This window comes from Panthera leo, chromosome C1 (assembly GCF_018350215.1).
Source record: "Panthera leo isolate Ple1 chromosome C1, P.leo_Ple1_pat1.1, whole genome shotgun sequence".
Lineage (NCBI taxonomy): Eukaryota > Metazoa > Chordata > Mammalia > Carnivora > Felidae > Panthera > Panthera leo.
In genome coordinates, this window is record NC_056686.1 from 33,676,439 (window position 1) to 33,685,394 (window position 8,956).

General features: G+C 56.0%; 2 protein-coding genes across 3 annotated transcripts in view; both read left to right on the forward strand.

The window, feature by feature from the left end:
* CFAP57 (cilia and flagella associated protein 57) overlaps window positions 1-5,244 on the forward strand; it is a 78,656-nt gene extending 73,412 nt beyond the window's left edge. Inside the window, exon 24 of one of the 2 annotated variants that reach the window (XM_042950605.1) lies at window positions 5,164-5,244. The gene's annotated coding sequence lies outside the window, so the exon portion shown is untranslated. Of the gene's footprint in view, window positions 1-3,234; window positions 3,354-5,163 lie in introns of those variants that run through there. The other variant, XM_042950606.1, reaches the window with a different exon arrangement.
* A 22-nt stretch (window positions 5,245-5,266) lies between these two features.
* TMEM125 (transmembrane protein 125) lies at window positions 5,267-8,479 on the forward strand. Its single transcript, XM_042950614.1, has 3 exons — window positions 5,267-5,393; window positions 6,719-6,868; window positions 7,122-8,479. The coding sequence occupies exon 3, from the start codon at window positions 7,262-7,264 to the stop codon at window positions 7,919-7,921; it is 660 nt and encodes a 219-aa protein (XP_042806548.1). The 5' UTR covers window positions 5,267-5,393; window positions 6,719-6,868; window positions 7,122-7,261; the 3' UTR covers window positions 7,922-8,479.
* Window positions 8,480-8,956: the final 477 nt, after the last annotated feature.

An 8,956-nucleotide genomic window follows, 5' to 3' on the forward strand; every position in this document is an offset into this window, starting at 1 on the left:
TAGAGCCAGTTGACCCCCTCATTGACAGAGTGGGCCTGGCAGTCACCTCCTCCTAGAGGACTCTACTGTCACCCAGGTGGCTAGGCATCGGCATACGAACTCCACTCTTGTTCTTCTGCTTGTGGTCCATTGTTAACCTAGGGAGTCATTCATTTATGGTGGGACAGCTGGTGCTTTTGGATGACTATCCTCTTTCTGAGCCCCAGACACCCATTGGCTCCCCTGTCCTTCTTCTAGACCATATGCATCGGCTGTGGCCAGACAGGGTGAGCTCCCAAGCAAGCCTCCCCTCACCATCCTGTTCTCCTGGCACTGAGGACCCTGCCTCACAGGAGGTCCTAGCATCAGCATCTACCTTTCCCCACTGCTTTTTACACAAGGCATGACCAGTCCTTACCCGACAGCTGCTCCCAGGAGGTGCCTGAGGAGCCCCGGTGGGCCTGGGCATATGTGTGTGTCCAGGTAGGACTCCCTTGCCATCACTGCTCTGGATTTGGAAAGATCAGAGAGAAGGATGTCCGGACCAGGGGTGGGGTTCCTTCCCCCGGAGCTGTGTGGGGGCGAGCTCCTCTAGACCATTGAAGGTTCAAGATCCACTTATGCTTTGAGCACACCTAAGATACCGACTCCCCTGAGCTGAACTGGAATGGGAGCCAATGTATGAGGAGGTGACCCTGCTGTGTGCCAGGCAGCAGGAAGAACTAACATTCCCGATCCCCCACGATGACCAGTCAGATACAGGAATGTGTACCTGTTGTTCATGTGGGATTTGGCAGGGGTGCTGGGTGTCCACTAGGACTTAACCTAGCCCCTACTGTGTGTACTGATGTAATAAATGTATTAAAAGTGGGACTGGGAGAGTCCAGTTCTGAACAGAAGAACTATGGATGCCCTTCTTGAGCTACAAGTAGCAAAACCCAACTCCAGCCAGTTTAAACCACAAGGGAAATCACTGGGCTGGGGGCGAGAAGGGGGGCGGTCTTAGGGAATCTCAAGGCAGAGATACAATCAGGCCTCAAAAGAAACTTGCACCAGGGCCTGGCTGGACCACCCCTCCTTCTCTTGTCCTTCCCCCTTCTCTGCAGACCACTTTCCATCCCCAGTTCAGCTGGGGCTAGGTACTTCAGCATCTCATTAGTACATGCCCCAAAGCTGAAATGGAATCTCTAGTCTGATTTTAAAATGCCAAAAGCAGGGGCGCCTGGATGGCTCGGTCGGTTGACCTCCGACTCCAGCTCAGGTCGTGATCTCACAGTCTGTGAGTTCGAGCCCCGCATCGGGCTCTGTGCCAACAGCTCAGAGTCTGGAGCCTGTTTCGGATTCTGTGAATCCCTCACTCTCTGACCTCCCCCGTTCATGCTCTCTCTCTGTCTCAAAAAAATAAATAAACGTTAAAAAAAAATTTTTTTTTAAATGCCAAAAGCAGGGGGAGAGCCTGGGTGGCTCAGTCGGTTACCATCCGACTTCGGCTCGGGTCATGATCTCAACAGTTCATGGGTTTGAGCCCTGCGTCGGACTCTGTGCTGACAGCTCAGAGCCTGGAGCCTGCTTTGGATTCTGTGTCTCCCTCTCTCTGCCCCTCCCCTGCTAGCACTCTCTCTCTCAAAAATAAATAAACATTAAAAAAGAAGAATTGATTATATTATTTAATCACACACACAACTAAGCACTATTGTCCCCGTTTTACAACCGAAGAGAATGAATTTTTCTAAGGTTACAGAACTGGAGCTGGGGCTTGACACCTCAAGGTCAATCTAGCTCCAAAACCAATGTTCTGTTCCAACATTCATTCAACATGCATTCCCTGAGCACCTGTTATATGCCAAGCCCATTCTAGGAGCAGGGAAGATACCATGAGTCAGACTCAAATCCCTTCCCTCATGAAGCTTACATTTTCGGGGAGTAGAGAGCCAACATTCCAGACAGGTAAGAAAAATATATAGCATACGGGGCAGTGAGAAGTGCTACAGAGAAACATAAGAGAACAAAGGAAATAAAATAAGGGAAAGAGATAGGAAGTATGGGGAAGGCTGTGATTTTAGACAGAGTTGCCGGGAAGACCTTCTCCCTGAGAAGGTGTTGTTCGAGCACATTCCTGAAGGAAGGTGCAGGAAGGAGTCTTGGGGAGAAAAAGCATTCCAGGCAGAGGGAATAGCCTGTGCAAAGTCTCTTAGCATGAGCAAGCCAGGGAGGGAACTCAGAGAGGGCCTTAGGATGGGGGAGGACTGTTTCTCTGCGGAAGAGGACCACTGGAGGCGTGCAAGCACAGTAATGACATTACCTGCTCTGCCTTAGGAGAGGGTCACTCCAGCGACCAGGTTGGCAGTAGCCTTCGGTAGGAATGTGGCAGAGGCAGGGAGACTGGGCCACAGGGCCTCTCTTTTGAGAGGCAGGCCTCTCAGAACTCCCACCATCTAATGAACCAGCTAGAACCCACATTTTGCACTCTGTGCCCATGGCCACCTCCTACTCTTGGCTTTCACTGTTGCCCATCTGAGCTGCCCCCACAGCCTCTGCTTTGGGGACACGGTTCAAAAGCCCTGCAAGGAGCCTGCCTGTCCACTTGAACTCCGAGTTACTTGATAAGACCCAGAATGAAAACAAAAACACACAATCCATGTTTAAAATGAGGAAGTTTTAGGCTTTGTTACCCCTACCCAACAAGTTTTTTTCAAACTTCCCAGGGGAAAGGGAGGGAAAATTTCATGAGTTCCCCTGCCCCAGCTCCATCCAGGACAGCTAGACCATGGCTGGCTGGCTGGGCTAACCCCTCCTTGGGACCAGAAGGATAAATAATTGCTAGACATGAGCAAGAGGAGTACACAGAGGTGAACCCTACCCGGCCCCCCTCCCCCCACCCCACTTCCCAGCTCCTCCCAGGGCAAAGGACACCTTTACAATGCTTCACAAAGTGACACAGTCACATGGTTGTCCCTGAGATCCAGCCTGCCCCAACTTTTCCTTGAGGGGAAGAACCATCTAGATCTGCACTGTCCAGGAAGGGAGCTGCGAGCCACATGTGGTGATTGAGCATTTGCAGCGTAGCTAGTCTGAACTGAGATGCACAAAATAACGGACTGAAATAGCTCCTTAATCATTTGTATATTAAAATGCAAATATTTGGGGGTTGAACAAAAATTGTAAGATATTTTCACCTTTTTTTCCCTACCTTTTTAAAGTGGCTACTAGATTTTAAATTATACATGTAGCTCATGTTCTATTTCTATTCGACAGTGCTGCTCTAAGGTTGTGACTGGCTCCCCCATCATCTCCACAGAACGAAGCTAAGACGGGTCAAGAATAATTATTTTGTTGGGGCACTTGGGTGGCTCAGCCGGTTAAGCATCCGACTTCAGCTCAGATTATGATCTCTCAGTTCATGAGTTTGAGCCCCGCGTCAGGCTCGGTGCTGACAGCTCAGAGCCTGGAGCCTGCTTCGGATTCTGTGTCTCCCTCTCTCTCTGTCCCTCCCCTACTTACAATCTGTCTCTCTCTCTCTCTCTCAAAACAAGTAAACATTAAAAAAAAATTTTTTTAAGAATTATTTTGCGAGCAAAGAATGGGAAGAAGACTTTGATTTTGTTTTTCTTGTCTATTCCATCCATATCAGAAGGAGAGAGAATAAGGGGTGTTACAAGGGGCTCCACCCAGGAGACAGGGGACAGTCTACAACCACCTCCGAGGAGGCACCCTTTCCCCACCCAAAGCATGTGCGGTGGGTGGTGCTGGATTCCCTATTAGAAGCAGAGCCCTGGCCACGTCTCTGGTATATTTCGGAATCCTCCAGGGGCACCGCAAGTGAGTCCAGAGCCTTGCCATGGCGTCTACCTCCCTGTGCAACCCGCCAAACTTGCCCTTCCAGCATTGTCTTACACGCTCCCTGCATCTATCACCTCACACATTCATTTCTCCAGCAAATATTTATTGGTTACCTCCCACGTGCCAGGCAAAATGCTGGCTTCTAAGGTCATGATGGTTAGCAAAACGGACACTAAGGCCACCGTGTGTGGGGGGATGTGGGGGGGTGACCAGTAAGTAAATAGGGGCAATTACAGCACATGCACCAAAAGCAGCTGTGGGGGAAGCACAGGGGTCATGGGTGCACCAGAGAAACCTAAACCGGCCTCAAAGTCCGAGAGGGCTTCCTGGAGGAGGTGACATCACAGTTAAAGAATTCGAGTTGGCCACACGGAGCCTGGGTGGCAGGACGTACCCCATGCAGGGGAACTCTGAGTTCAAAACCCAACCAGAAGGGCAAAACAGTGGACAGAGCATGCAGAACTGAATGACGTGACATGCAATCTGGCTGGATGGCAGGGGGCCAGTGGCAAATGACTGGTCTGGTTGTAGATGGCAGGGGCTGTGTGAGCCCTGCAAAGGAGTGTGGCATATATCCTGAAGTGTTGATTCTGCAAGAGTTTTAAGCAGGGGAGCTCTGGTGTACTCCTGAAAAGCCTTTACCCCTCCTCCTCCTCCTCCCCCTCCTCCTTCTCCTCCCTTCCTCCTCCTCTTCCTCCTCCTCCTCCCCTCTTCTTCCTCTCCCTCCTCCTCCTCAGGGGGGGCTCCCATCCCACCTCCTCCAGCAGGAACCACATCCAGGAGGCAAGCCTACTGCAGTCACACACTTGGGGCTTTAAGGAGACTGAGCAAGGGGCTTGTAGGGACTCCAATCCAGGGATGAGTGTACTGGGACTGGGTTTGGGGACCAGCTGGTGTTGGAATTTGGGGGCGAGGCAGGATTTTAGTTAGGGGCTGGGACTTGGGGGCTGAATTGAGGGACAAGAGTCAAGGTTGTGGTCTAGGACCTAATTCCAGAATTTGGAGCTGGGGTTGGGGTGAGGAACTGGAACGAGGTTTCAAGCCAGATTTGGGGTCGGGATCTGGAGTTGGGACGGGAATTGGATTTGGAAATGGGGCTGGGGGTTGGGGCTGAGATGTGGGGTAGGGGTTGCAGCCGGAGCTAGGAATTCTAGTTAGGGTTTGAAACTGCAGCTGGGGTCGGGGTTAGGTTTAGGCTGGAATGAAAGTTAAGTTGGGCTTGGAGCCAGGGGATGGGTCAGGGTCCAGGCTCTGGGGCAGATAGACAACATTCCTCCAGCTACCCAGATCTGGGAATTGTGTTCGAGCCCTAACAGCAGTTGACAGAAGCCCCTCCCTTCCCAGGAATGCCTCAGCCCAGCCGAAGGAGCTTTGCCACGTCAGCCAATCGGCTCAAGCCCTGCCTTGGAAACACCTGTTGATCCCCCTCCCCCCCCCCCCCCCCACACACACACCCGAGAGGCTCACCTGGACGCAGGTTAGGCAGGTGAAGCGCCTCCCCGGAAACGAAGCTGGAGCGCCCCACCTGCCTGGCCCAGCCTGCTCTGGTCGGATCCAGCACTTCCAGGTTTCTGGTGAGTGCCCCATGGTCCCCTGACCCCCACCGCCCCCACTCTCTCCCACTGGCGCTTCCTGACAACCTCCACCCCACCCCCGGCCTGGCCCCACTGTCCCAGCACACCTGTGCCAGCACTTTCCGACCCCGTGAAGTCACAGCCCTGAGGAATGCCGGGACTGACTCCAGGTCCCCTCCCACGGCCCCTCCCCCACCTCCCTTGGGGGCATCTGCACCTGCTCCTCCCACCTCAAGTGCTAGGCAGCCCCTGGAGTGGGGCTGCGAAGGACCAGTAACCTCATCAGAGGTGTAACCCATGCACAGCCACATTAATCATATTCCGGGACCGATCCAGGACCTGCATCCTATATGAAGCAGGAGTCCTCTCCTAAATTAAAGAGGAGAACATTGTGTTCTCTTATTCAAAAAGCACGCTTTGGGCATCTGTGCGGGCCCAAGAATTCCCACTGGAGATTTGAAATGGCCGTGTCAACTGACTCGCCCCCATCCTTCAAGAAAATGTTACTGTCCTCACTTCTCAGATAAGGAGACTGAGGCTCTAAGAGGTGAAGTCATCCAGGGCTTCTCTGACCTTCCCCTGAGCCCCTCTTCTGACTAACCCACATCCAGCATTTATCACATACACACACCTGCTGTAAACTCGGGCTCCTTGAGGGCAGAGACCACAGCTGCTTTATTTCACCCAGTTTGAGTCATGCTGACTGGTCTCTAGAGGACATGTTAAAAGAGTGACCACCGTCAGGTCCCTTGCCCAAGTCCCATGGGTGGTAAGAACAGCGGCTGGGGTTCCAGCACAGAGCCCTCCTTCTCCCTTTGCGCCACTTTAGAGAAATCGTGGAGGAGGATGTCATGGGGGATTGGTGATGGGGAGAACGGAGAAGAGTGGGAGGCAGGAAGACGGGTGTGGAAGAGGGTGATGAGGCAGGAGCCATGGGGATGGAAACAGGGACTGGATGGAGAGAGGTTTGCAGGTGGCCTCCCTGGGATTACACTCCACAAGGAAGTAAGGAACATGAGAGGGGGAGGAGGTCTGGGCTAAGAGCCTGGGATGCGACCCGTTGCATCAGAGGTGACTGTGGAACATCCAGGTGACAATTGGCTTCGGGGTCTGGAGCTCAGGAAGGAGATCCAGGTTTGAGGGAGAAAGCGATTAGGGCACCAGCGGCTGTGGATGGAAATCAGATGAGATGTTGGGGAAGGAGAGATCTAGGGGTTAGATCCTGACCCACAAGAGAAGTAGCCGCAGCCCCGAGAGAGAGAAGATTCAGGGTCAGGCTGCTGGTTCCAGAAGAGTTAAGTCATTAGCCCCCTCCCTCCCCACAGCCCTCCCCCCAGGAGCCAGTGGTGACAGCTGAGGCCATGTGAGTCGGATCCTGAATGAGGCTTTATCTCTGCTCTTGGTCCCATCATCCACTGTGGCACCAGCTCCTTCGCCAGCCGGGATGGGACAGGCAACTGAGAGAGCCCGGAGAGGTCAGGGGCCGGGCCAGGGGCTTCCCTGGAGGGGTGGGAGGTGTGCTACGTGGGGGAAGTACCCGGGGTCATTGGAGAAGCATTCCCAAGTGGCAGTGGGGGGGGCGAGGGGAGGCGGCGGGGGGAGGCCGTCGGGGGACACTGGGGTGGATTCCCTGGGATCATCCCCAAGGCTCCCAGGAGAGACCATAAAGGCCGAGCGGGCTGGGGAGGTGACAAGTGCGATTCCCCCCCCCCCCCCCCCCCCCCGCAGGTGATGGTGGCCATACCCTGGACTGGGAGAGGAACAGGACTCTGGGCCTCTAGCTGCCGAGCTGGTGGGGGGGGCTCTAGGCCATGACCCGCACCCTCTGACCCCTGATACTGACCTCTGTCCTCTGCCCCACCCCCTCTATGCCGGAAGGAGAGGCTCAAGCCCCGCCGGGCGGGGGGCCGCCCCCGGACGCTCTGGCGGAGCAGGTAGAGCTGTGGTGGTCCCAGCAGCCCCGGCGCTCGGCGCTCTGCTTCGCCGTGGCCGTGGCGCTCGTGGCGGGCTGCGGGGCGGGTGGCGTGGCGCTGCTGTCCTCCACCAGCAGCCGCTCGGGCGAGTGGCGGCTGGCAACGGGCACCGTGCTGTGCCTGCTGGCCCTGCTGGTCCTGGTCAAGCAGCTGATGAGCTCCGCCGTGCAGGACATGAACTGCCTCCGCCAGCCCCACCACGTGGCCCTGCTGCGGAGCGGCGGCGGGGTGGACGCCCTGGTCGTGCTGCTCAGCGGCCTGGTGGTGCTGGTCACCGGCCTGACTCTGGCCGGGCTGGCCGCCGCCCCGGCCCCGGCCCGGCCACTGGCCGCCATGCTGTCTGTGGGCATCGGCCTGGCCGCCTCGGGTGCTCTCTTGCTGCTGGGCTTGCTGCTCTATCAGGTGGGCGTCAGTGGACACTGTCCGCCTCTCCGTGCGGCCGCCCCCTCCACCCACGCCCACCACGGTGGCGACGGCAGCATCTTCAGCATCTCCGGACGGTTTTCTGCCGGGCAGCGTCATGAGACCACGTCCAGCATCGCCAGCCTCATCTGACCGAGCCTGAGTTCCCCTGCCTGCGACCTGCCTCAGCGTCCACGGCGCCGTGCCAGGGTGGGAGTGGGTGTGAGTGTGTGCTTGCACGCGCACGTGAGTGCGTAGGTGTCCCCAGGACCGTCCGGCCCTCCGTGGGATTGCGTGACGCGTGTACCCACACATCCATGCCACAGGAAGGTGGAACTGGGGGCTTGTGGCCGTGGAACTGTCAGAGTCTACCCATCTCGACCTGGGGCCCCTGAAGATTCTTGGCCCCTGTTCCCAGCCCCCCTCAAATCCAACCCTGCCTTGGAACACCTATCGGAGATTTCCGGGAGCGACTGTCCTACCCCAGAGACCATACCGGCGACTTCACTGAGGAGAGTACCCGGTGACAAAGTGCAAAGAACGCGGGCTCCACAATGTGACAGGACTGGATTGGAATCCCCCACCTGCTGGGGGGCCTTGGGCAAGTGACTTAACCTCTCTGAGCCTCAGTTTCCAGAGAGTCACGGTCGTGGTCGTGGTAATCGATTGTGAGGAAGGACTGGGCACGTGGCAGGTGTGCAATAAAACTGGTGGCCGTTGTCACTGTCGCTGTCGGTACCTCACCATCTCACCTAGAAACCCTCCCCTCCCCCTCGGCTTTCCCCTCCCCGACAACCACCGCTTCTACGGTGCACACTGCCTACCTCAAGCTGACAAAAGGTACCCTGACGTGTCCCCTATCAGGCCTGTGATTTCTCCTCACAGGTATGAGGAAGCTGGAGGGGAGAGGGGGTGAGGGAAGGGGGGTGGGGAGGAGCGTGGCCTGAGTCCTTCACATTTGCTCCTGTGCTGGTTCAAGATGAAGTCTTAAGTGCCGGGGTTTTATCAGCTAGTTTCTCTGGAGGTTGCCACTCCCTACCCCACCTCTGGAATCGGATCGTCCTGGCCTATGTAGTAGCTGCACCTGCTGGCCTTCCTCCGGGCCCTCCCGCCCCCACCCCGGGTATGGGAGGGTTGTTTGAAACCCCCCCTGGGCGGTAAGAGTCACTGCCAGCTTGGGGTCAGCCC